Source organism: Morone saxatilis, unplaced genomic scaffold (genome assembly GCF_004916995.1).
Source record: "Morone saxatilis isolate NCDOM2014 unplaced genomic scaffold, NCSU_SB_2.0 Contig11, whole genome shotgun sequence".
Classification (NCBI taxonomy): Eukaryota; Metazoa; Chordata; class Actinopteri; family Moronidae; genus Morone; species Morone saxatilis.
The window spans coordinates 21,782,085-21,810,037 of NW_023339663.1; the positions used below are offsets into that span (position 1 = coordinate 21,782,085).

At 38.5% G+C, this 27,953-nt stretch overlaps 1 protein-coding gene across 3 annotated transcripts; it reads left to right on the top strand.

The window, feature by feature from the left end:
• Window positions 1–888: 888 nt before the first annotated feature.
• On the top strand, window positions 889–27,887 carry LOC118320796 (neuroplastin-like). Of its 3 annotated transcripts, none has more exons than XM_035651895.1 (9): window positions 889–1,616; window positions 12,366–12,713; window positions 17,236–17,410; window positions 18,463–18,557; window positions 21,348–21,481; window positions 21,598–21,871; window positions 26,435–26,456; window positions 26,572–26,645; window positions 26,738–27,887. In XM_035651895.1, the coding sequence occupies exons 1-8, from the start codon at window positions 1,541–1,543 to the stop codon at window positions 26,630–26,632; spliced, it is 1,185 nt and encodes a 394-aa protein (XP_035507788.1). In that variant the 5' UTR covers window positions 889–1,540; the 3' UTR covers window positions 26,633–26,645; window positions 26,738–27,887. The 3 variants fall into 3 exon arrangements, with proteins under 3 accessions (XP_035507788.1, XP_035507789.1, XP_035507790.1); XM_035651896.1 differs by having other exon boundaries at window positions 26,447–26,456; XM_035651897.1 differs by lacking the exon at window positions 12,366–12,713 and having other exon boundaries at window positions 895–1,616.
• The last annotated feature ends 66 nt before the right edge of the window (window positions 27,888–27,953 follow it).

The window sequence follows — 27,953 nt, forward strand, 5'->3', positions numbered from 1 at the left end:
CAAACTGGAGGGAGGGCTGTAAAGTGGAGGGAAGTTTGTTCTGCAGTTGAGCACAGACTGGCCATTTGCAATAGTCCAACAAAAAAACAATCATAGAGGTGCAGGCCTTTATGAGGACAAGCCTTTTGACTGAAGTCTCAAGTTACACAAGCTCGACAAAGGGAGGAACTGTTACAATTAAAAAGATATCTAACTAAATAAAGGCCAATGAATTTACCTCATATAAGTTCAAACCTTGCTCTAAATGTATCAAGTGCTCAGGTGTTTTGGGTGCATTTGTTTCAATAGTCTGCAATAAAAAAATGAGATAAATGCTGACTCTTTTTTGTTTTCCTCAATCAGCCACATGAGGTCGCCCATGTAGCAGCACAGATTAAGGATAGAGAGGATTACAGGAGGCCATGTTGAACTTTCAAGGGGATGTGGTACATACAGTTTGAGAACACCAAGGCCACTGATGTGATGACATAATTTATAAATGACCTCAGTGAGCTCAAGAGCATCACCATAATCTCCTCACATTAAAACCTGATAAAAGAAAGTATTTAGGCACAGTGAAACAGGCTTGGAAAGATATGACTGGTGAAAACTGCGGCTGGATTCCTTTCAGTTCATCTGCATAATCACTGCAAGTTTTTAAATGTAAATCTCGCCTGTCACTTAGTAGTACTGCATAGTTGGTGACAAATCTGACCTGGCCACTGGGGATAAACAAGCTGACAATTTATATTTACATTAATGTTTGCATTGCGCTGTTGAAAAGGCTGACACAAGGCAGGTTCAGTAAATACTGTCTGAGCAGGAACAACCTCCTCCAAATGGCAGATGATGAAAATGTGCACCTCCCACCTCATCAAAAAAGCTTATCCGATTATAAGGAAATGAAGACTGAGGAGGGACATAATAAGTGCTCGAGTTCACAAACAACAGCAATTACATATGTGTTATAGCTCTCTGTGTGTGTGTGTGTGAGTGTGTGTGTCTTGTGTATTTATCCACAGTCGTGAGCGCATAGGGCACGCGCAGCTTGTCGTTGCTGCCGTTGGTGTCCTACCAGCATCTGCTCCTCTTTTTGGACCAGACTTATGTTTCGGCTACATCACTTCCCGCTGGGAATAATTTGTGCGCTACTTTAATTTTAACCAGCGAACCGCGTCCGCGAGAGCGCAAATGCGCATCGGTCTGCGCATCTTTGAATCTTCAGAACTACACTGTGGACAATCTCCCTGACATCCAAGGACCTCTCCTCCGCAATCCGACGAGGCTTCTTCACCGCCTATGGCCGCACATCGGCATCCCTGAGCCGCTGGCCTCGTCCCCGGACCTTTCACCCATCGCTGTCCTCGAAAGGTCTTTGAATCGAGGGAGACGTCTGCATTTTTTATTTATTTTTTTTATCAACCCTCCTCTGCTGACTATTTTTTTTTTAAAGAACCAGGTGCTATGCTGGGCCCATCTCTGTAGATCTTGTGATTAATACACGATCTCTCCTCCCACATTCGTCCGACCGAGACCCTGGTACTCTCACCGAGCCCCGACAATGCATCCTAACGCAGTGATGCTGGCGGTGGTCCTTCTGTGGAACTTGATGCTGCCTTTCATCTCGGCTCAAAACGGTAAGAAAGCGAATGTGACCATGGCATGATTGTAAACATCGCGTTGAGGGAAAGTGACTTGACTTGTGTGTAGACGCCCGAGCGAAAATGTTTCCAGAGGGGATTTTGAGAATGACTGCGTTAAAGCTACTACTATAGGTAGTTACACGCATCCCGACAACAAGGCCAGAGTTAGACCCCATCAAATCTGATTCAATAACTGACCACATAATGCAACCTTTTACGCAAACTCTCAACTCAGAAAACAGCAAGAAAACTGACGTTGTTGTGACATTTTTGCAAGGTTATTTACTGTCAACTGAGTGTAGTGTAGGTGTGTCTGTAAGGGGAATAAACTGACACTTTCGGGCTAGAGGAATACGTGTTTAATCTTCCTTTACAGACAGTGGGATGTGTTGCTGAGGGTTGTACCTTCGTGGAATTAGTTGTGAATATTTATATAAAGAAGTAGCCTATGGTAGCCCTGGGCTGCTAGTGTGCAGTTTGTTCAAGGGGGTTGGGTAGAAGAGTGTGTCAAGCAAGACTAACCTGCTCTGGATGCTGATCTAGAAACATATTATCAACACCCAACACAGGCTAAAGGCTCGCCCAGTGTGTGCTGTAAATAGCTACTGTAAATACAAGGCCCTTCTGTATCACACAGTTGCTTGGCCTATGCATCTGTTTGACAGAATTACTCCATTATTATAGCACATTTCCCCTTAGGCAAGCCTGTGTGGGTCTTTCCTTCTTACCCAACTGGTCAGTCTGCATTTTATTTTGCAAAACTAAATGCATAGACAAATGGCATCCCTATTCCCTTTTTCTGATTATCATGTTTGGCATGTTTGAGCACCAGATGTTTAAGATTTCCAAATATTCAAAGAAAAGGAAACACAATTTGCTAGATAAGAGATTCAGATCTGCAAAGATTCATTTGCGACTTTAATTTCAAAGGTTCACTGTGCATTAATCATAATAAAACTCACATAATTTGGTTTAAATAAATGTCAGTAGCGTGCTGTTGGGGGTTCCAGGCTGTCCTCTGATGCAGCACTGTCCTGACTTCAAATTCTGTTGAATCACATCACCCAGAGGGCCACACAAATCAGCCGCCATTCATGACATGGAAGTGGAGTCTGTTGAATTTTTCTTTTTTCAGTTTTTAAAATAACCTCAGTAGGTCCTGTGAACAACCTTGACAAGATTGTGAAGATGTTGGTGCTTTAATATAACAATATAATCACTGCTTGTATTCATATCATATAAGAACCTTCTATACCCACACATCAAGGACCCTGTGCAGACAAATCAATATCACTGACATGATCCAACCCCCCTTCAGAGAGAAATAAGGCAGAGCATTACTCTGCATACTTAAAATCTTAATGCTTAATGTCCACCATGTCTTTTCTGTGGGATAATCAGACACCCACTATGCAAGACTTAATAAGACATTTATTTTGATGATAGGATGAGAAGGTTGTGTAAAGCCTCAGTCCGGCAGTGCCTTTAGGGATTTATTTTTGCAAATATTTGAAATGAAAAATGTTCAGGATTATTTCAGTCTAAATAACTAAAGACATGTAATATATGAGAACAGTTTGTACTATTTTTGTGTTATACTAGTAATATGAAGAAATCAAAGAAGCACAATAAGAAAAATCAAGATTTCTTACAAGAAAAGCAGAAGCAACCTACGTCTTCAGCTTGTGAGGAGACAAAAAAACTAAAACACCACAGCAGTTATGTAACAAAATATTATCCCCTGAATTCCTTCCTTTCTTCTTTGTTAATTTCTCAAAGGTGCTTGAAGTGTGTGCGCGCACAGTGAGGCATTCTCTGATCTCGCTATCTGGAAAATCAAATACCCAATAATCCCTCTATTGTTTGATAAAGCTCAAGCAAAGGCATTCCAAACACTTCCTGTGGTCTTTGCCCAGTGTTAGTGCCCACTCACTGAGGCCTAGTTCACACCACAGAAACACACATACAAAGAGACACACACATACAGCAAGGGGTCAGTGGGAGACAGACTGGTGCCACCCAGTCACTAAATGTGTCTGTGCTGGATCTGTTTTATGTAGAAATCCTAAATTCATAGCTAATCTACAGACACCCTGCATTCATTACAGGGCTGGTCCCAGTTGTAATAAGCTACAGATAGTGTTTAACACTGTTGGTAATATTCTGATATTTGCTCACACTGCATGCATCCAAAAGCCATTTCATTTCTCTCTCACAGTTCAGATTAAGGGTAATCGGTACATGGCTTCTTATGCAATCCTAGATTCTCTTGTGATATTACAGAGTTCAGGCAGTGGCTTGGGGAGAATAATAATTATAAGTGCATGAAATGTAATCACTGTATCTGGGAAGCAGAGGGAATTCATGCTATTATTTCCTCGTGTTCAGGGAAGAGTAGTCCTACTATAGGTGGCCGGTTTCTGCGACAGATATTCGCAGAACTGTAAATAGCATCCGTCCATTCTGCCTCATTTCTATTTTTATCACCGAGACACAGCACTGAGAACTGTGGCTTTAAGGTCCTTTTGTGAAAGTGAATTCATTAACTCTTAATGGACGGCCTCCTTGTGCACAGCTGCACAGCCTTCTAAAGACTCGCTAGGTGGCTGTGAACTATTTAAGCTGATGTGATCTTTATGCAAAGAAAAGAAAGACTGTTGAGAAGGTGGCTGGGGCTGACCTGAGGAAGTGCATTTGTGTCTTACATAATTTCCCTCTACGAAGCATGTAGACTGCTCCTGCTGCAAACTTTGCTGCTGTTATAACTACCAGTGTAAGTCGAAACACAGAGATCATGTCGAGACAACCTTTAGAATAATGAGCCAATATCATTATTGCTGTGTTAAAAATGTACTTTTTGTATTTGATGGTTACAGCACTTTAGCAGTTGCTTAAGACTGAGCACACAAAACAGCAAAGATTGCTTCTTGTTAAGATTACATAATCAAAGTATAAAGACATGATGTAGAGGAAGATATGCCCACATGTATTGTAATAAGTAATGCAATTAAAGTGTGCATTTATTGTAAATATGTGATGCTTTAATTATTTTTCATGTTACTTATGCATTCTCATCAACAGAGGCCAAGATTGCATTTTAAGATAAGCATGTTACAGCTCTGTACATACCATTCAATCAGAAGACCTATATTATGCAGCAGCTTGTCTGTTATCACGTTTCTGCCCAGGCTCTGGACAAAGGTACATTCGTGAGTCTGGAAAATATGCTGTAGGACTCAAGCCAGCACTTACACTGAGTCATGCTGGCCCACTGTGAAATCTGATATGGACTGCACTGATTAGGAGCAGCATCACACAGTATAAAGCACACTGCAGGTATATGCTGATGCATAACTGTAAGTTGAGCAATGATTTTTATTTAATAGTAATTTGTCCAGGGAAGGTTTTTGCTGAATGTGCATGTTTTTTTTTTCAGCACCACCCAGTTTCACATTCATACCGTTACACACATTCACAGCTGGAAGTTCCCCAATTTAGCCTCAGCCCAGTACCCCTGGATGTGCGAACAACTCAAGTGTGCCACACAAGGGCAGCTCAGAGACAGACTACTCAAAAAGGTTACTTTCATTTATACCTGGCCCAGTTTTTCCCATCGGTCTGGGTATTTTAACTAGTGACCTAGCAGACACAACCCAGAGGCTTATGCCAGCTGATAGTCAGCATACCAGTCATTTAATCTGACAAATAATAATACTTTGAAGTATATAGGAGGTTGGGGAATAGGATTCGTCACCCCTACAAAAAACAATTAGTAGTGGAAGAGACTCTCCTGGAGGTATGGTTCTTCTAATTTTAGAATTATTGTGTTATTTGGAGGATGACAGTCAGTGTACTGTGACTTTGTGCTTCTCTGGTTTTACATAAAATCATTTGAATTCCCTTGTTTTGACCTCTGAAAGAGAAATAGGAAGTGCTCTCTGGTCGTGATTAGAGGATGGGATTAGAGCATTTCTACCCAGCACAGGGGTTATTGGGATTTAAATCTCATTAAACTGTTGCCTCTCTTCTGTGATCTGAATGACAGACTCAAGTATTACCAGTAAAATGAAAATGGTCGGTCAACACCTCCTTTTTCTGGAAATTCAGCTCCATTGCAGTGATATCAAATAGGGTATATCGCTGATGTGATAAAGTCAGTGAGGGAAACTATTATCACTCTGTCATCAGTGTGTTCAAGCTTTACATCATCACAGCCTCTTTAACAAAAATGTATCTGCACGCTACATATCATAACTACAGAGTGTATTCCAAATGTATTGTAAGTTCTTATATTAATGCTTCATGAATCATTTTTCTTTGCAAATAAAGTGTTATTTTGAACTATTATTATAAGAGTAGATCAGAATGAAATGTAAATTTAGTTGTTAACATATACAATGACTTCTATACATTTAATAGCATTTTTCCTGTATGATAGGCAAATATCTATATCACTATATTTGCATTGTTTGTAGGGACAGATCTGGTGTTTTGCATGTCTTAGCCTCTTAACCAAAATCTATGACATGTACTTCACATTGCTGCTGATGTTATTATTGACCATTTAGTGATTACTTACTGTCCATGCATACATTGCATTCATTTTAACATGTACATGAATATCGACATGCAGATTATACATGTAATTCATTGTAGTATTTTATTATTATTTTATTTTTTATGTAGAAGAATTTTTTAATTTCTTGGCAGTGTGGTTTTGGTAATTCAGTTGTGAGCAGTGTATGTTTTTAGCTGCCAAACAGCAACCATTTTAATATCAGTAAGTACCAAACTCAGTGTACTGTATTGTTTGGCTTCTGGGATTTTCAAGCAACAAAGCTGTGGATGGCATGTTTTTTTTAAACAACCAACTGTTAAACCTGTTTGTACAAGAAAAACTAGAACAGGAAACAGGATAGAGGATGTCAACCTATGTCGAACATGCTACTAGTTTCAGAAGGGTGATTTTTAGTACTTGACGGAAATGAATAGAAACCACTATGTGTTTTGTAGGTAGGTATGAAACCTCTAAAACTTGGCAGAATTTAAAGAAATGGTTGGCAGTAATGTGAAGTGGATGTACCTTGTAGTTAATGGGCTGTAACATGCAAAACCACCGATATGGCTCTTTAAACTTTCATGTGTTTAACTTTTAGACAAACCAAGGAGTATACCAACTTTAAGCAGTGTACAGAAGTGTCAACCACCCTGAGGTAGCTAAGGTATGGAAAGAGTGAGGACAAAAAAACAACAACAACGTATCTATAATAGACAATATGTACGTATTGTGACAAAATATAAAGATATTGTGGCTGATCTAGACACCTGTAGTACACTATCTTGACCTCTTCTCAGACCTGCGTGGGTGTGCACAGACTGGGCTTGACTAACTACTCCCTGACACACCTCATTTGCTTTTTGGCACCTGTTAGGCCAGGACCAGTTACACCTTTATGGTTATTTCAGTTATTCATTTATTGGTGACCTTGGCACCCTCCAAGGATAGCTCTGTCCGACTTCAACACAAAATGAGAGAAAAGTCTACTAGAATACTCAATGGGGTATATTTACCAAAATCTGTAAATTAAATCTTAATTGCTTGATTTTGTTTGATTGAAACAAAAACAAAATTTACTTAAATGCACAAACATGAGTTTTTTTTAACCATGTTACAATACTGTAGGTACTATTGTATACTACAACTCATACCAATGTCCTCATCTTGCAACAGTGAAATATTTTAAAATAAACAACTGTCACAGATGATCTATTGTGTCATATAAATTACCTGTAAAGGCACACATATCTGTCACAGTACCATGTAGGTACAACAAATATGCAACCAAGACACACACACACACACACACACACACACACACACACACTGCCTAGGACATAACCAGTTCAGTGACCCCAGGGGGTTTCCTACTCGCTGCTTTCTCTGTCTGTGTTGTGGGACATGGATGGGGATCCAGGTTGTAGGAAGGCAGCTGACTCATTCTCAGGCTGCATGGTGGTGGTGTGTGGCTTGCTGTCAATCCTCAAGGGAGATCTCTTCTCTAACTATATCATTGGAGTATGTAGGCTGTAATGACTATGAATTCGATTAGATTAGACGGAGCTTGTCACAGAAAACTGCAGATTAATTTGTGCTACTACTGTGCACGTCACGTGGGAGTAAAGTGAGCTAAAGCGTGTAAGCAAGACATGGCGCTGTGAACAACTTCATTATTTTGTGTTGAATAATTTCTGTTAAATCATCTACTCATGTAAACGTTTGACCTCCTTGGTCCGATTACATACACGCCACCATAGCAACTACACCTCTGCACACATTAAATTGTAGATATTAGCCTTATTGTGAATTTAAATAGAGAGAAACACTGTGTCTCTTGTTGCAGTGAAGCTCTCATGTGTTTCAACTATTCTATAATAGACCTTTGAGAATACCGCATTTAGTGATGTAAGAACCCCCAATTCACTGTGACACTGACCAGCAATAAACCCCCACCACAGCTTGTTAATATTTTGGTTTGTGTTCACTTGTGTCTGTAAAAACATTATGTTGGTATTACAGAGTGCAAAGACATTTTAATATGTAACATTTCAATAGACAACAGCTAGACCAGTCAGTGGGAATGATTATTGGAAACAGAATATACCAATGTTAGCTCCACAAGCATTAGCAATTAGCCACCTTTAGCAACTTAGCAAATGGCAATACATCGCTGGCCATTTATTGTTGCAGGTATAAGCACGAAGGACCAACCAACCCACTATCAGATTGTCCTGTAAAGACTACACACAGCAAGGATTTTGACACTCAAACGTTTGAATTTACCAAAAAAAGTGAAGCTTTTAATCAACATATATTTAGTAATTAATTAATTAGTTCATTATTTCTGAAAATCAATCAGCAGTATTGTTGTAAATTGAATATTTTTGTGTTTAGGCTGTCAAACAGGACTACTGATTTGAAGACATCATCTTAGGATCTGTGATTTTTTTTACAGTTTACTGACATTTTAGACTAAACAATATATTGAAATTGAACAACTAATGAGCATATAAATAATTAACACTTATTATTTGCTGCAGCCAGATGTCCATGTGCATTAAAGGGACAGCAAGTTATGCCCACTATAGATGGGCTAGATAGAATACACAGAAGATTATAACAAGCATGAAAATGAACCTTTCTCATCTCTGTCACCAAGTCTCTGAGCTCTGTCCACCAACTATTGCTCCTCTCTTTATCACTTCTTGTCTCCCAGCATGCCTTTGAAATGAATGAGTACCGGCTGGCTGCTTTGTGTTTTGTTTTCACTGCCAGTATAAGCTCCTTGTTTAAACAACACGAAAATTGGTGTGCTCATTGGCCGAGAGTTGTCTGTAGTTTGTTCTGTGCGTATTTCTCCACAGAGCGTCCCTGAGCCTGAATTTCAATTAAGTCATCTGTTCCTTTTTCTGATTTAATCTGCCATCACCTCAAAGGACATTCATTACTTTTTTAAAGCTGATACTACTGTGATTATGAGCCTTTACCGGTATGCATGGCTGACAATCTTATCTGTGCCATGCGCCTAGCCAATTTACTGTCATAGTAAAGAATGCATAGTAAATGTTCTGTCAAATTGAAATATTGCTTTAACAGTGTAGGCGGATAGGCTTGGATTCACCCTCCGGGACTATGTGGTGAGCTTGATGGGCCCAGATGTTTCCAGAGAAAAGAAACAAATGCTAATTACTCTGCATATCTCTAGGCATTGCAGATAGAAACACAAGTTGTAAGCGCTGAATATCCTCAGACACATCTCCTAGCAGGAAGACTGCAATTTTTATTTATTTATTTTTTCTTCTAAATTCTCATCACAATTTCTCTTTCCCGTCATCTAATTTGTTTTCATATGGCTGTGAGTCACAAACTGGTGTTGGGCAACAGACTTGTTACCATGGTACTAACTAAACTGCATGGACTGTATTGTTAAGTATGTGAAATATTTTGGCTGTACTTTGGCAGGCTGTTCGAGTCCAGTGCACAGACAATGTTCTCAAGCTTTGTGAACACTGTGCATCATAGCATTATGGAAAAATGAGTGCATAAACCATGCAAACCCTTTGAATGGTTAAACTTTGAATGCAATTATTTGGAGGAATAAGAAAATGTAACTGGCTTATTTGCGGGGGTGAGCTGTATGCTGTAGTTGTTTACACTCCTTCCTCAGGCTTCCACAGGCTTATCTGTTCATGTGCTTATGATACATTACTTTGAGCAGGGCAGACAGATCTGGGAGGGCCTGTAAGCCGTTGTATTTAGACACAACACACAGTCTAACGCTCAAGAGACCACAGGCTCTTTGTTCCCATTTCCTCTACAACAATTCAGGGCAGAGTTAAGGCAGTGTTTTTTTCTGATTTATTTAAGCACATGTGGTTTACAGCTGACAGGCTGCAGGGGCGGCAGAGAACAGTGTCTGTGGTCCAGGTGATTTGTCATTAGATGAGGTTCATTAAGGCTGGCAGTGTATTGTTGGGCTAACTACTGATGTGAAACAGGGTCATGAATCAGGCACATACATAGCATGGTACACTTGCAGTTCTGGTAATAATGCTTATGGATCCCATTTTAATATGAATTCCACTGCATTTCAGATTTGAAATGTATTTCCTGTTCCACATGTTGGGATGGTAGTTAGAAAAAATAAATGCCAGTGGCATGATGTATTTGGGATATGGATGCAAATTCAGGTTCGTTAAATTTGCTGTAAAAGTACAAATCAACTGTACGTGATTCCAAAATGTCATTCAGTGTTTATTGAGAAGCTTGTTCAGCTATCTTACTCCACTGTGGCCATATGTGAATTTTGAAAACTTGCTCTTAAAGTCCAGCTCATCCAAAATGAAAGCTGGCTGACCTAATTTCTGGCATTACCAGCAAGAGCTGATGTGGACGAAGAGATTAGGTTTATACATACATACCTACAGTTACATCTATTTGTGATGATTTCAGCAAATTGTTTTTATAGGCTTTCCAGCTTTGAGAAAAAAGATAAACCATTGGAATATTGTTTTTAATGGAATAATTTTTTTAAGCAAGTAAAATATTTGTATAATGATAACATAGGATGCAGACTTTTAAAACTGATGTGAGCATTTTCAGTCAGTATGTTTTTTTTTTTTTAAAGAAAAAGCATTATTCAATATACAATATCACCTTTAAGAATTACAGTGGTGTGAGAATGCCAGGGATTTGAATCTGTGTCTGCATGGATTTCCCTCAGGATCTCCAGTTTCCTCCCATAGTCCAATAACATGCAGGTTATGTGAACCAGTGACTAAATTGCCCATAGGTGTGAAAGTGAGTGTGAATGTGTGTGTCCGTCTGTATGTGTTAGCCTTGTCACCGGCGGTATGTCCAGAGTGAACCCTACCTCTTAACCCATGTGTGCTGGGATAGGTTCCAGCACCCTGTCATCCTGAACAGGATAATCGGGTTTAGAAAATGGATTGATGGATTATCGGAAATTGGTGTTTCATATAAAAAGAATAATGGAAAACTCACAACCTAATGCAAGTTTATTATATACAGTCCAGTATTGACCAGATTCGGTGAATACTGAGATAGATTTATAGGACTGGCAAAATACAATTACAGAACACAGAAAAAAAGGCTTTTTACTTTACATACTTTGGCCACATTATCGCATTTTCACAACCAAATACTAATTACTTATTCCTTTGCTTTGCATTGATGAGATATTCTTCTAAATTCTAACCAACAAGCTTTCTAACATCTTTGGTGGAGGCAATAACCTGATAGCTTTACAATCATGACTCTCACTATACTTAAGAATCTGCATTATTTTTATTAGTATTATTATTTTAGTTCAGCAGGTTTAAGAACTCTTAAATGACATTCATTCCTCTGACAGAGTGGTGTCTTAAGCTCAAGGAGAACATTTCCAAGCCACTGATTTCAACAAATCACATGATTTTCTATGCAGTGTTCGTATTCAGGACTTGTTAATGCATGGCACACTTGTAATAAGTTGTCATGTCAATGGGGTCAAGTAGGTGTGGTGCCACTGATTGGTGCAACACAGTAAGTGTAAAAAACGCTTGTGTGATTGTTAGACTACTCGACAAGGCTCTCTGATAAACAAACCTTTAAGGAGACTGATTAAACTCAGTGAGAATACACAAATAGTTCTCCCCTTCACCATTTATTTAGTGTTTTGTGACATTTTATGGTAAGGTTTTCTTCAAATGTACTGCATTCAATGTACTGTAACTAATGTTGACACTGTTTGCTCAAGCATAAGCGCATGAAAGGTACACTTCAGAAATGCTGTGACACAATCTTTATAAGGTTAAATGTGAGAGAGAAACAGACGAGAGAAAGGGAAAAGAAAATACACAAGATAGCAGCACTACTTGCTGGCATGGACTTGGGACTGGTTGACTATGACTTTGTCTGACAGTTGTGTGGCCTTAGTGGGCCAGGGAACCCTGACGTTGAACAGACTTGATTTAGACAATCATTAACCTTTTTTTTCCCACCTATCAATGATTTGAAGCTTGCTTCTTTTTCATTTGCCTTTAATCATCCTCTCTTCTGTTTGTATGTACTCTGATCTTATTTAATTTCCTTCTCCATCCCTTGGCCTTTCCACACCTTTCTACTGCTCTAACCCTCTTCTGCCCTTTCCTTCCCTGCCATCCCGATACACTCTTCCTCTCCAGCTGGGTTTGTGAAGTCGCCAATGTCTGAGACTAAGCTTACGGGGGACACCTTTGAGCTGTACTGCGACGTGGTTGGTAACCCCACTCCAGAGATCCAGTGGTGGTATGCTGAGATCAACCGAGCTGACTCCTTCAAGCAGCTGTGGGACGGAGCCCGCAAGCGTCGGGTAACCATCAACACGGCCTACGGCACCAATGGGGTCAGTGTGCTTGGCATCACACGCCTCACACTGGAGGACTCTGGGACCTATGAGTGCCGGGCCAGCAACGACCCCAGGCGCAATGACCTCCGACAAAACCCTGCCATCACCTGGATCCGCGCCCAGGCCACCATTTCGGTGCTACAGAGTGAGTGGTCTATATCCTGTAGTACCTAGATGGTGAACGAACCAACAATCCCCTGTCCCAACCACTCCAGCCCGTAAAAACCTCTCAAGAACCCACCCTCACCACAGCGGTCACTGGCCAGGCAAAAAAATAAATCAAACACCAGACATGTTATTTATTAATTTGCATTTTTCAAGTTACTTTTTACAAGCTTCAATGAAAAATATTCTAATTGTCTAAATAATTTAGACCAGTGGTTGCATTTTGTGTTTTTTTTCTTAATTTGGTTTGATAAATATTTATGTTCTTTCCTACTCGGTAAACTCCCTGTCTCTTCCAAAATCCCTTGAGCATATTGTTGTAAATGACCACAAACCCAGGAACTTTACCCAGTCTCTATCTACATTTCCCTCTTTCCTCCCACACCAAACTTTGGTTCTTACTGTCTCTTGTGTCCTTTTACAAATTTCTGATCATTATCTTTTTCTCTGTATCCTAATTTCACCCATTTCCTATTCCTGAATTTATTTGTGATACTTATTCCTTTAACATTATGTTGTGTCTCTTGCGTTGCGTGGATTGTTTTATTTACTTCAAAGCCCTGCCTGATCAATGCAGCGAAAACCTAGTGGTGCTTTGAAGTAATGGTGCTTTTGATTTGGCTTTCTCACTCTGGGCACAGTGTAAATGGGACTGTAAGAAGACACAAGGAGGGATCCGATAAGGTGTAAAAGAGTGATTCCTGCTGTCAACTCTTTCCTGATAAAAGCAAACATTTTCTGCTTTCAAATTTGTGTGTGGTAATCCAATAAAGGATAATACCACGTGAGGGCCTTGAGTGTCTCATTTCTTGTTCAGATGAGACAGAGATTTCCCTTCTACAAAACAGTCTCTCTGGACTTGCCTGTGCACTGTGTAACCTTGTGCCTTCTCAGCCATTAAGCGTGAGTGTGAATCAGTAATGACATTATATCTTTTAACCCTCTGCTCTATGCACACAAACATTCAAACAAACTGAAATTCAACTGGACCCTTCTAATCTGTACATGCTTCAGTGCTCTGCCCACTGGAGCACAGGGAGATGTGGAATGTTGTTAGTCATAGTGAAGCTCTCTGAGGAGCTTAGAGGAGTTTGATCCTTGCTTGCTCTTCTGATTGGACTGACAAATTTTGATTTCTGTGTGAGCATTATTTGATTAGTTGTGGGGCTGGTGCAATTTAAACTATAAGAAATGCAAAGGACAGCAGCTGTTCACTTCTCACATTTACTTCTTTCCTACTTTCCTGCCAACGTGTAATTCAAGTCCTCACTAAATATATTATGTCATTACTGAGGAGTAAATGTTCTTTGTATATACATGTAATATCCAGGTTATTACATGTATATAACAGGCTATACATAATAGCCCATTGATATGAATGTATAGTTTGTAGCTGGGGAAACCTGCTGAAGTCTGATTGTCTTGTTTTGACCTTTTGCTTAATTAAGTTTGGGAATGTGAATCGCTCTAAATACCAAGAATCAGTGTATTTATGTAGTCATTCAGTCCCATTGGCATTTGAATTTGAAGTAAATACAATTTTAATGTTGATTTTTTTCCCACTCAAGAAAATAACCTCCCCCAAAATATGCATGCATGGATAAAATCTACTCGAGATACATCTTTTTAACATGTTCTTTCTACATGTGCTTAAAGTGATACTCTACCCAAATCTTTTGAGTATGAAACTCTCCAAAAATGTTTTCTTATTAAAGGAATAGTTTTACATTTTGGAAAATATGCTTATTTGCTTTGCTTTTGTTTAGATGATAACATTGATACCACTCTCATGTCTGTATGGTAAATATGGAGCTATAGCCAGCAGCTGGTTAGCTTAGCTTAGCATGATGACTGGAAATGGATGGAAAGAGCTATATGTGTATATAGGACTATTTCTATTTCTCACCCTAAGGCCAGGCTAGCTGCTTCCCCTCATTTCCAGTCTTTATGCTAAGTTGCTTGGCTGCTGGCTATAGCTTCATATTTAGTTTACAGAAATGAGAGTGGTATTGATTCTCTCATTTAACACCCAGCAACAATGCAAATAAGCATGTTTCTCTTAATGTTGCACTATTACTTTAACAAGGAACAGCAGCTGTAGTCAGCTTTAATTAATCTCAATTACAACTGATTCCAATGGTGACAAAACGTCTGTAGAAACTTCTCTAACCACTCCTGCATCATTGTTGATTGTTACACAAAGATATGGCTAAATACAGTGCTTCTGTGTCACACTTCCCTTTTATCACCATTCTTAAGTTTCCATGAAAGTAGTTTATTTAACTGCATTTTGGTGAAATGGCTGGGAAGCTGAACATATAAATGACATCAGAGAAGTGGATAATGTTGAAAGAGTGGTTTGCGAAATTTCTGGGGAGGATTTTTCATTTTTTTCAACATGAAAATCTTTTCACCTTTGGAATTTATTGTGGCTCACATGAGTTCAAGTTGAACACAGCTAATTTCTGAAATAACCCTTTTTTAGGCACTGTTAAAGCCTACAAAGGGTGAGTTTCATACTCAAATACATACACACAGATTTTTGTATGTACTATCACTTAAATAATTACATATATCTCTGTGGATTTTGAATACAGACATATTGTACACTTACTAAATTGAAGCACATTTGTGAGACTTTGCTCTTTAAAACACTCATAATGGTATGCAAAGTTCTACTATTTGTTTCGCAAAGTAATATAAATGTGTAATGCAATTCAAAATGATATCCTTATTAAGAATGAGTGGTTCAAACCATTTAGCTCAACCACGTGCTCAGCAGGCCTACTATTCTCTGTCCCAGCACAGTTACTGGGACATCTCTCTGGCAGTGCACTTTTTCTATTGTAATATGCTACAATATGATTTTTTGAGGGCCTGCCTTGCCTTTTACAACAATATAATGCTCCCCTAATTGTAGATCTTGCCAAGTTGGTTACTATGTCTCAGCTATTTAGTTGAAGTGATTTAATACATCTTGGCAAAATGTAAGAGAATGCAGCTCTACGTGATATTCACTCAAAACTGGTACTTTAATTAAGTACCACATAATATGAATTTGAAAAAAAAAAAATGATTCTGATAATGCAATAATGTTAAGTCTTGTAATATCTGTCAGTTAATTGGATACTAGATCAATCTAAATACAGCACTGGATTAGAGTACCAGCAAGATGAAAGGGGCGGTCAGATTTCACTACAGCTTGACTCATTTGGAGCAACATTTTATATTTGGTTATATTCTGATAAGGCAATACACTATCCAGCAGTTACCAGATTTTAAGTTGTGACAAGGTGTCCTACAAACAACCTTCTGGTGAAATTGCCTGTGGACCACTGCGCCGTGTTTGCTAAATGTTAATTTATGTACCTCATGTTGTGTGTGTATGCATGTCTCGAAGATACTATTAATAGTACATGTGATTCTGCTTGGTGGGGGAGAGAGAGATGCCAGGGGGAGGGGAGAGATATCCCCTTATTTATTGAGTATACAGAATTGCAATAAGAAGCACCAACGAATGCTAATAGAAGTCACTCGTCAGTCTCAGTAGCCCTCCTTTCCCCTCTCCTCCCCTTTTCTTTCCAAGTGGCCTTACAGCAGCAGCCAGTAGTAAGATTATGATGCTTCTCCTCTCTGCTCCTCCCCTCGGGGGCGCCATCGTTGCCATGGTTGGCCCGCCCTGGAGGAGGAGGAGGAGGAGGAGGGGGGCAGGGCGGAGGAGGCTTCCTGCTCACTACTCACGACAGAGCAAAGGGCGCCTCGCTCTCAGATGACACCTCCGGCTTCCCTGAACGTCCTTGAGAAATGGACCCTGGTATTGTTTAGTAACTAGTGTGCTTAGCAATTTAGAGGGTGAAGTACTTTAGGTAGGTATTCAGCAGTAATGTAAAATGTCAAAAGACTTTTTAAGAGCTTTTTTTTTTTACTTCTATATTTTGATGGCATTTACATGCAAGCTTGCAAAGAATAGGCAATCTTTGAGAGCCAATCCAATGAAATATTAAAATTACTGCAGTTATAAGCTTCTATCTTCTATCTGTTAAATATCCTCCTGGAGATTGTGTGACTGTACATTAATCAGTATAGTACATTATTCAGAAAATCATTCATAAATGCATTGCTATGACAGGATAGGTGTGAGGTAGGTATTATCAATCCAATGAATGTTTAATATATGTCTACACATGAGAGATGTTTTGTAAGCACTTTCTCTTAAATTCTTAAAGTTGATGTAGCAGTTAAGTTATTAACTATTACTTATTCAAATTTACTTTTTTACTTTAAGATACTTGGCTGATACAAGGCATTCCAGCCGTTTCATGTACTTATTATGTCTTTTGTTTATTTGTTTTGTGCACCTTTGTCTTTACTTCATAGACAGCCTCCTACACAGATTGTATAAAAAGAGCATACAGCCTACAGCTACTACAGGATGGGAGGAAGCATTAAAACAGCATTGAGCTCCAGTTCTGTGATAAGGTTTGACTGTCTCTGTCTTCCAGAACCAAAGATCAATGCATCTGATCAGACCATCCTGTCAGCGGACAGCACTAGCAAACCAGTTACCCTGCAGTGTAACCTCACCACTGCTCAAACTCCCCACAAGGAAAGCTTCTGGATGAAGAATGGACATGAGATCACCAATACACGGACAGAGCAGAGGAACACAGTGTACAGGTGACAAACGGCTTCCCCACTATGTAGGAAGTAGGACACATTTTGGGAGAGAGGACAATGCGAGCAACGAGTGCTCCCAGCAGTGGATAGTGAATGAGAATTCATCTACAATTTATCTAAATGTTTCATGTAAAAGTGGCTATGTGAGCAAAAAACAACACATTCTGAAGAGTAGGAACTTGCTGAGACAAAGGCAGTATATTGTAAATGGGTCAGACCACAGACTTGCAGACATTTCTATGTAGTCAATGTGCATGGTTTGTGCATTTTCCATAGACATGGGAGAGACAACAACTCATCAAAGCCAGATTGTACATGCATTCATCTTCAAGCTGTTACTGAGGCAATCAAGAAGAAAGGCACTGTAATTTAGAAGAGTGTATGGTTTGCAGATTTTTTTTTGTTTTAAGTAATCAGTGATATATTGAAATAATTATAAGTGATGCAGGCCTTGTAAAGAACACTGCTGAATTTGGCACCATATTCCTTTTAAATATCTCCAGACTGCTTTTGACTGAGGTCATTGCTGAGGTAATGCCTGGGTTTCTCACCAATTTGACTTTGAAAAAAATGATGCATTACTTATGCCTTAAGCTAATTATTGAACTATACCTATGCATCTAATGAGAAAAAAAAATCGTTGCAGAACGTACCAGCTAGTTGATAGTTCCTGCTGTCACACGATATAACCATTGGAGCACAAAGCTACTGTTGTCCCCGTAGACATACCACAGACTCTTCCTAGCCACAAGATAAGACCAATTGGTCACTTCCTTGTCACATTACATCAGTGATACTCTGAAGATTACAGCTAAAATGCCTGTGGTGTCCTTCCCTGCAGAATCGGGAGCTGCTGTTCCATAATATAACAGCATAATGCCAACATTTTGTCTCCCATGGCCTTGTAAGCCCCTCAAGCTTTGACTGTTGTAGTCCTAATTAATTACTAGAGTTAAACTGAAATTAGTTCACTTTATTTACGTGACTACTTACAGTGTAAGTGACTGGTAAATTTGAGTCATTAAATAAGGGTGTCTTGTATTTTGTTGTAGAATTGCTAAACCACGGGCAGATGATTCTGGGGAATACATGTGTGTTTACACATTCGACATGGCACCAAATGCAAATGCTACAATTGAAGTAAAAGGTAAGATTCCTGTGTCACATATTAACGACTGAACTTGTGTTACATGAATGTTTCAAATATTAGTTCTTTAAAATTCCTCCATGATGTATTACAATTCTGAAAAAAACCTGGCTTAAAATCAAGCTCTTATCAGGTCATCTGTGGTTTTCTACAGAGAGATAAAGAGATAAAGGTGTCCTAGAAACATTATCCACCCAAAGCTGTGTGAGGAGATTCCTTGTTGACAAAGATGTTTGAATTCATCCAGTGCAGTGGTGATGACAAGGCTGAATCCGGAGGCTGTTGTCACTCTTGGCTTTCACTTAGACAACAGTCTAGCAAAATGGACAGGCACTGCACATGCTCACCAAAACTTGTGAACACAAAGCCCGCTAGGAGGCATCCTTAAGAGCTGTTATAAACCTTTAAAAGCTGAATTAAACTCATGATATAAAGTTTGTAAATTACTTTTATACTTCATAGAACAAATAATAGTTTAAGTAGAGCAAATTAACTAGGACAGTCTATGTAATGGCTAGTAAACCTAACCAAAGAACTACTGTGTTGGTTTCATTCAAGCTGACAGCGAAGCCATCAACTTGAATAAGGAATCTTCTCTGAAAAAGGGCAAGTGAAACCCTGTTCAAGAGAAGCTTGCCTGTGTGTAGTGCATAAACCAATTTGCTGTGGCATGGCTATGGTGCATACTGAGCATGCCCTGCCTCTTATTCCGCGGCTGTCTTAAAGCGCTGCCTGATTGCATAACATGGGTGATGACCGTGTGTGTTCTGCTTTCACTGGATTGTGAGATGATGGGACTCATCGCCATTCAAAATGAAGTGTCCTCGCCATCACTAGACTGCAGGCCTGTGACTGTTGAGGCTTGCTATCTGTCCCCTGGAGAGTCAGTCTTTAAACTAAACTAATGATGCACGATTGTGTCCTTTAAATAGGTCTACATTCTGTGTCTAAAAACATATTAAAATAAGAGGATGTTTTCGACATTAAGAGTAGGTACAATTGCTGGATCCAAACTAAATATTTTCTTCAGTTCTTAAATGCTCTTGTGATTTTCTAGAGGTGTTTGAGATCTTTTGTGACCCAGGTAGCAAGCCCACTGTTATGCTAGCCAGCTTTGCACTGCGCTTCTGGCAGCAGTTCACTGAGATCCCTCGCCTACAGTGTCCTTGGCACACTCATCCTTGCAGGACTCGGCTCAGAGGCAACAGATGGAGGGTTCTGTGATGTTGTAGGATTAAGGCTCTGAATCCGGTCCCAGCCATCTCTGTGGCAGGAGTGGAGTTTATTGTCTGTGATACTAAGCTTACCACAGATACATATTTGGTACCTGATATTTCTCAAATTTTAGGAAGTGTTAAGCGCATTTATTTATGAAAAGGTTTTAACTTCATTGCATGTAGATATTTTCCCATTTTCCTCAAGAAAACAGTTTTCCAAGTTTAAACAATTTTACACATATTGTCAAAATATCTAGCTACTTAATCATTCATGTATTCATGTATGTATTGATTTTATGGCTCTTTCTGACAGCTTTGCTGTTTAGCCTTGCTCCTCTTCACTGGCCCCTCTCACAATTATGTGCCACTTTACCTCTGTCTAGCACATGCAGATTAATAGACACAGTAATCGTAGTCAGGAGTGTGAAATGGAGGTTTCTGCCTGTCTCAGCATCACTCTGAGGCCTTTCTCTGTGCTGTCAGTCACTGGCATAATACAGTCATGATAAGGCACAAACGGGCTTGGCCACTCCCCTACTCGGGGAGCACGTGTGCACCATAATTAGAGAGGGGTGATGTCACCAAAGAGCTCAGACCCCTCCTGCTCCATTATCCATGCGCAGCTGAAAAATGCTCACTCCAGGCCTCTCCCTTATCCTGCTTAATTGCATGGAAAGAATTATTGTAATTTTGAGGATTAGTGGAAAAGCAAGAACAGTTATCTTCCTGATGCTGTGTCTCACCTTTGGGAAAGACTGTTCTATTGATCAGTTTGACTTGGCATCTGTTGCAGTGCTTCATGATGAATTTATTAAATTCATAACCTTTGTGTTGCATTTTTACTATCAGCTTATTCATTAATCAGAGCCAATTCACACCGTTTTGCTTTGGCTCAAAATCTCTTTTGTGGAATTCACTGTGGAATTATTTTGAATGGGAACATCTGGAGGCTCTCATATCATACTGATCCCCCTTTTCCATGACCTCATTATGAGTTGTATTAAAAGGTTTTTATCTCTAAAAGAGGGGGTTTGGTGGTGGGAGTGTACGTGCTCACAAAATAAATACACACCCAAAACGGTACTTTTTATTGCAAGCTCTAGTCCACCCTTACTCCTGGGCAAGCCTCTGTTCTACTAGACTCTGTTATGCAATACAGTTTAAATTAAATGTAGGGTTTATCTCTATGTTGCTGAAAAAACAGGTATCTACTTGTCAAAAGCTAAAAGAGAATACCTATTTATTTTAGCAAAGTCATGGCAAAGTTATTTTGTAAGACTCCCTGGAGCTGTAGTTTAGCTAACAAAATAATTAGTGCCATGTGTTGAAATGATTGGGTGTTAAAACTGTATTAGCACGTACAACAGTAGAAAAGATGATAACCTGGAAATGTAGGAAACATAATACAACACAAAAAGGCATCTGAATAACACATATTATTACCATAGCCAGAGCAGCCAATCATGCTTTCCTTATTCATGCCATCTGGTAGGAGTTAAAACGTTCCTTTGAATGTCTTACCTCTGCCAACTCAGCTAATGATCAACTTTATTTATTTATTTTACCTTTCCAGCAAAACCTGATATCACTGGTCACAAGCGAAGTGAAAATAAAAACGAGGGGGAAAATGCAATGCTTTACTGCAAGTCTGTTGGTTACCCGCATCCCACCTGGACATGGCGTAAAGTGGACGGAACATCATATACGGTATATGTACACATGTATATACAATATATTAAACTGTAATATATATAGGTACAATATAATAGCAGAAATGCTGTTTTCAATGTAATTAACTTTAAGAAACGGTCATTATGTTTCAGGACATTGACAACTCCACTGGGCGCTTCTTCATTACTAACAGAGACAACTACACAGAGCTCAACATAATCAACCTGGATATAAACAAAGATCCTGGAAAATACGAATGCAATGCCACTAACATGATTGGAAACACAGCTGAGACCACTATACTACGGGTGCGCAGCAACCTTGCACCGCTTTGGCCTTTTCTGGGTGTGCTCGCAGAAATTATAATCCTAGTAGTCATCATCGTTGTGTACGAGAAACGCAAGACGCCAGACGACATTATTGATGGTAAGAAAACTTTTTCTCTGTTACTATTAGTAGAAAGTAATAAACAATTGACTATGAAAGTAGATATTGCATTATTTATGTTGAAATTACAACAATGCAGTTAGAAGCCCTTGAGATATTCAATGTTTTTTTTTCTTCTGCTATAAAAGTAATGCATTATATTAAAAATACATCACCTACTGTACACACTGCCCTGACTCAGACTAGGAGGTACAGTTTGGTACATCAGTAAAGGTTTGCTTTGAACTGTCAGATAAGGAATGTACAGAAATAACAAAGTAACTCCCTTTTCCGAAAGGATAATGGCTGTAAGGTCAGCCTTTCATACAGGGGTGCTTACAGATGCAAGGGAACTATTAAACCACAAGGTTGCATCTGCTCTCATAGGAGATCTGTAATGGCCAACTAACTATCAAAGCCTTGCCTCTCAACTGGTGTGGCAAAAGGAGGAAGGAAGCACATTGCCACATATAAACCACTTATTCATGCAAGTATGACCTTTATACGTGCACATTGGGTTAAAAACACAGGGCCCTCAGCAACCTTTCCAAGAGTTGGCTATTTTGGTGCTGTGTATTGCCATAATGGTACCAGCACTTTTATTTCCATGTTGACAGCAGAATAACACCAATAACAACATGTGGGGTCATCAGTCTGTAGCTATAAAACATATCAGTCCGACTATGTAACTTAATTGGTTACTATTCTTTTCCCTTCCCCCTTCTTTCCTAATGGCAACATAATCTTAATGGGTGGTAAGTGAGAGATCCTGCATGGTTTCAGAGATTTCTTTCTTTCTGTCAATTTCTATGTTTTTATGAACCTACAGTGCATCCACAAACATTATGATCTTTGCCGGGATAGCTAACACAGTAAATTATGTTTTTTAAGTTAAATGAAAACCATTCATTTCCTTTTCTATTAGGTTGAACCCACAACGTCTGATATGTTTCCACAGATGATAATCAAATGTTTTGACATGGATTGACATTAAATTGTGTATCTGAAGATCCATAATCTTTAATCATATTATAAACCTAATCAGGATTTTTTTTATAAATAAACTTTTTGTATTTCTCAACTGATCCTAATTAAAAATGCATGCCTATGACAGCATGTTAGCATTTCTAATGTCACAGCCCAACCTAATCCTGTCAGTGAAAGAGGTGAACAACAATAAAAGCCCAAACCAGATCAAACCTCTAGGCTTGAGTTATCTACTATGTCAGCAAAATAATTAGCAAATACATTCAAATCCAAACCACCTGCATACTTTTATTAAGTTTTACAATAATTCAGATATAGTGTGGCCCCTGCTTGCTGAATATGCCCTGTTCTATTTTGTTCTATGTTAACTGAAGTAGAATTTTACACAAAAAAATGATATTCTAATTGTGATATTCTACATTACTGTGCCCCCCTATTTGGCCAGGACACTAGCAACAAAATAAAATAATGTTTGTTGTACTCCGCATTGCTCATTTTCACGATTCCATTAGTGGTAAAAATAAAATTCCACGTTACTGCCTCAAACAAACTTATCGGACACTGTTTGGACCTAGTCACTCAAGCCGACACACTGTAGATGGGCAAGTAGACCCATCTAGCCTAGCAATTTTAAGGCTAGACAGGTTCTTTAACACTTTCTTACACTATTAGGACCACTCTGAAACACACCAGTACTTGCTCCAATCTATAAGAACACATGCTGTTAAGAAGACTTAAATGTCTAGTCCTCTAATACCAGATGGCCCTTTTCTCAATGTAATCTACAGAATGAAAAACACTGTACTCTATTCAAGCCAATACATTTGTAGAGCTACTTGACCTTCAAAAAACCTTCAAGGGCCTCTACTCGGGTTACACCAAAGCATCTGCAATCTGGGTCTGAATTTTCTGTCAAAATATCAAAACTAATGTGTCTAATGTGGACAAAAAGGTATGACAAAACACTGAAGTAAGGCAAAATGGAATGGTAAAATTAATAAAGTAGCCTATTCATTTCTTTAAATTTGAATCAATTTAGTCATTCCTTTTTTACAACTTACTTATTTTTAGTTTTGTCGTGTATCCTTCATGAGAACAGCTTGAAACAAAAAAAATGGCCCGTGTTTTTAGGAGGCAGTCAAATTCACATGATAAGAATGTGACAAGATCAAAATGAGCTCAAAGGCATCTCCAGTCACCAAAGGTTCTGTCTGACCTCTACTCGCGTGGCTTTGTCTTTTCATTTTGTAATAAAAAACATTAACACAAAACCAAAACAGACACCCACTATTATGAATCACTCCAAGTCAGAAACAGTTGTGCACCACACTCTATTACAGACTTAACAAATAGAGCTTCAGGGTGCATCCTGTTCATTCATTTACTTAGTCCAAACAAAATAAGATTTACTAATTAATTTTTAAATATTAAGTAAACATATTTTAGGCTTCAATGTCTCAGTGTTCAAAATGGTGTTCTTTTATTTTGCTAAGTACCATAGATATCAGTGTGTAATAGCTACCAGAACATATTCTATCCATCTAACTAAATTATGTTAGTTAATCATACAACATGGTTTGTGATCTGTGAAAATAGTTAATTACTTCATAATTAGAAAAATGACGTTTTACTACAATACTTGCTTAAAATACATGAATGCACACACACAAATACACAAACCACACAGCTCGGAGTAAGCTCCGTGCATGGCCTCTAGTTTGGTTTCATCTACCGGAAAAATGAAGCGATTAAGGTGGATTATATTTGCCATGTTTATGCCATTCAAATCAGGAATGAGGACTCCCTGCTCACGATGCACAGCCTCTCTAAAATCTCCTTTTAGCATCCCGTATTCCCGGAGGTTTTGGCCCCTGTCTGCGTGCATTATGAATTCCGGTCTCTTGACGGCTTAGCTGTGTATGAACACTTTTATACTTCACAGGCAAGGGCTCTGAGGCAGAGGCTGACATTTCTATCCTGTGTTTCAAAATCAGTTGCTAAAATTGCAGATTTTGCTGTGTGATGATTTGCTAAATAACTGCTCACTTTAAATAATGACAGGAATTTTAAGCTACAAAACTTGCACCCACATACTGCATTTTTTGAAGTTACATAAAAAACGAACTATAACAGATGAAATCAGACTTGATGTGGTACAGTGATTATCATCAATGTTCAACTATCAATCTCACACAGTAAAAACCTGTTACTTGTCCTGTGCTTGCAAAGCCATTATAGTAAACATAGCTTTTGTGATGTATACATATGAAGTGTGAAAACGGTGGGATATGCCGACAGATGTTCCTCCTCCAAGTGATCACAGAACCATGTTTTTTTGTCTAACATTATAACTGCCATAATCTGCTCCATATTAATGCCATGGAATGCTGCTAATGCTGCTTATCTCCGACTTATAGCTGCATGGAAAATATCTCACTGTGACTGGTTACTTACCTCTTGACACATTTTCATCTGTATGCCAAACACCAACCACCATGTCAACCTCAAGGCTGTGGGTTTTTGAACTAACTTGTCACTCAATGCAACAACATCCACTATTATTCACCAGTTCTTCTTCCTGCAGTGTTTCTTGCTGTTACATTTCAGTATATGTTTATTTCACTGTTGTATGGTGAGAAGGAATAACAATTTTATATGGTGGTGATTCTTTTAAAGTGTGTCTTTCTTATTACCTTATGTCTGAATTGAATTAGCATTGAATAGAGAGATATTAACTGCTATGTACTGCAGGGAGTTGCAGTAACCTCTAGATGCTGAGGAAAAGCTTTGAAGAGATTCATATTTTTATGCCAAGTCAGTCACAGTATCACACTGCTGTGTGGCTCTTTCAGAATTACTATGAAATTGCTGAGTATAATTAAAAGATGGCTTTAAGTGAGCCATCTGTAACCCTCCTACACATATGCTCAGTCTGCAATGAACAGGAACCCCATGAGATTCAAATGGCATGTGAGGTTACGTTTACAATGCTTAGTGTTAACGATGTGGTTGTTTAAGAGACCATTTATAGTTTTGTACCACATTTCAGCCCTTCTACTACAAACATGTCACTGCTGACTATTTTCCAAAAGCGTTTTTTTTTTAAGAATGGGGTTTTACCACCTTTAATAGCCTTCAGTGTCCAAAGACAGTTACTAATGCAAGAAGCTACTAATTTGACAATCCTGCATTTGCTTAGTGTTTTCCTTCTGAGTCTGTTTATCGAACACGAAGGTTGCGCATACAAAGCTGTTGAGCAGCTCACTCCCTTGTCTGTGATGTCAGAGCTTCCCACCAGTGCACGACTCTGCCACACCAGTATTCAAAGCAATCTGTGCTTTCAGCTGCATCATCACACAATGTTAATCTTCACTGAAGGATTTGGTAACCTATCTATCTAATAAGTAAATAAATGGCTGCCAAGGGAAAAAGAAAAAATGTGAAAACTGTCAGCAAAGTAAATATAATTTGCAGTAAATGTGCTGAAGCAATACAGGTATTTTCCATCTATCTTTATCTGATCTTTAACTTCTGTTTTTTGTGTTCTTTTTTTTGTCTTGTTCTCTCGTGCCAAAGATGATGAACCAGTTGGACCAATGTAAGTAGATACATATTCTTATTGCTACACATATATTTCATACGGAAATACTGGGTACTTTGATTTGTTTTGCAATTACCTTTAGGTCACTAAATCATAACTGCCTCTTTCCTAGGAAAACAAATTCAACAAACAACCACAAGGACAAAAACATTCGCCAGAGGAATACAAAATAAGCAATTTACTCAAGTAAGACACTGTTGTAGGGGATGGGGGCTAAATATAGAACTCACTGTGAGGATTATCCATAGTCACACGTTCTCTTGATTTTCTCTTCACAGATGAGATGGCTAAACTGCATTTTTTGACTACATGATGGTGTCAGAGGTGGATAGAGCTCCAGGCAGTTTTGAAAAAAGCATATCTTGTCTCATTTTATGAGAAACAATATCAGCATAACACTGGCAACAAAAAGAACATAATGGCTGTCTTAAGCATGCCTTATTCAGTCTTACGTGGAGATTTCAGGATGACGAATAATGACTAAAACCACCACAAAGGTGTACACATTTTTAATGTGCTGTTGGTGTCTCCTTTATTAATTTTATCATATCCTCAGATGAGGTGATCCCTTTTGTATTACATATCATGTACAATGCATGCAAGATAATTACGCAATAGGATACTCAGAATAGACATTTTCTGTTGTTATCCCTCGTGTGGCTTTTTTTGCATCTAAAATGACCTATGTTTTTTATGAAGTCATCCTTATAATATATATATATATATATATATATATATGTGTGTGTGTTGTGTATATTATATATATGTATACACACACATATATTTATAGAGTTAGTTTTATTCTTGAAAATTTGTACAGCATATCATGGTCATTTAACTATATTTGATTTTGTGATAAGAAGTCCACTTTTAACAGAACTTTTGTTGTGAAGCAAGGGCTTCAGTGACTGGCAGTATTTAAATTTAATTGAGAGTGATTACAGAAAATGACTACTGTGTGTTTAACTATCTAAACAAAAATGATATGTGTATTATTTTTATTTTCTTTCCAGAGTAAATTAGGTGTCTTGTATATGTTGAAGTATGAGTGTTCAAATGATAGGAAATCTGTAAAAAATATTTTTTTTATATTTCCCAATTTCATTTATTGGTTTTTATTTTTTATTTTTCTCTCTAACTGTATAGCATGGCTATAATCCTATGCAATATGTATTCTTAAATAGATATATGGAGGGCAGTTTGTTTTACTCAGTGAAGCTTTAATATTGTGGGATCACTTGGAAGCTGGCATAGCAAAATTCACTGCTGTAGCTGCATGACTCCTGTTTCAATACAATGTATCCATGTGTGTTGCGGTGGAAATGGACCTGCATTAAGGTGGGAACAGAGGGACCAGAGTATATAGCCACGATAAAACATATGAGTGAGACCAATATTTTTTTTCTGAATAAAAAGTTTGGAAATGAATACAGATTATTATTTTTTTTTTTATGTTTTCCAAGTTCTTCCTCTAACTAATGAAATTCAGTACAC

What these genes read in the sequence shown, in the direction of transcription:
- LOC118320796 (XM_035651895.1), top strand. Translation starts at nt 1,541, where the DNA reads ATGCATCCTAACGCAGTGATGCTGGCGGTGGTCCTTCTGTGGAACTTG. An exon ending in TGGACGGAACATCATATACG is followed by an intron (nt 21,482 to 21,597) that starts GTATATGTACAC and finishes ATTATGTTTCAG; the next exon opens with GACATTGACAACTCCACTGG. An exon ending in GCCAGACGACATTATTGATG is followed by an intron (nt 21,872 to 26,434) that starts GTAAGAAAACTT and finishes CTCGTGCCAAAG; the next exon opens with ATGATGAACCAGTTGGACCA.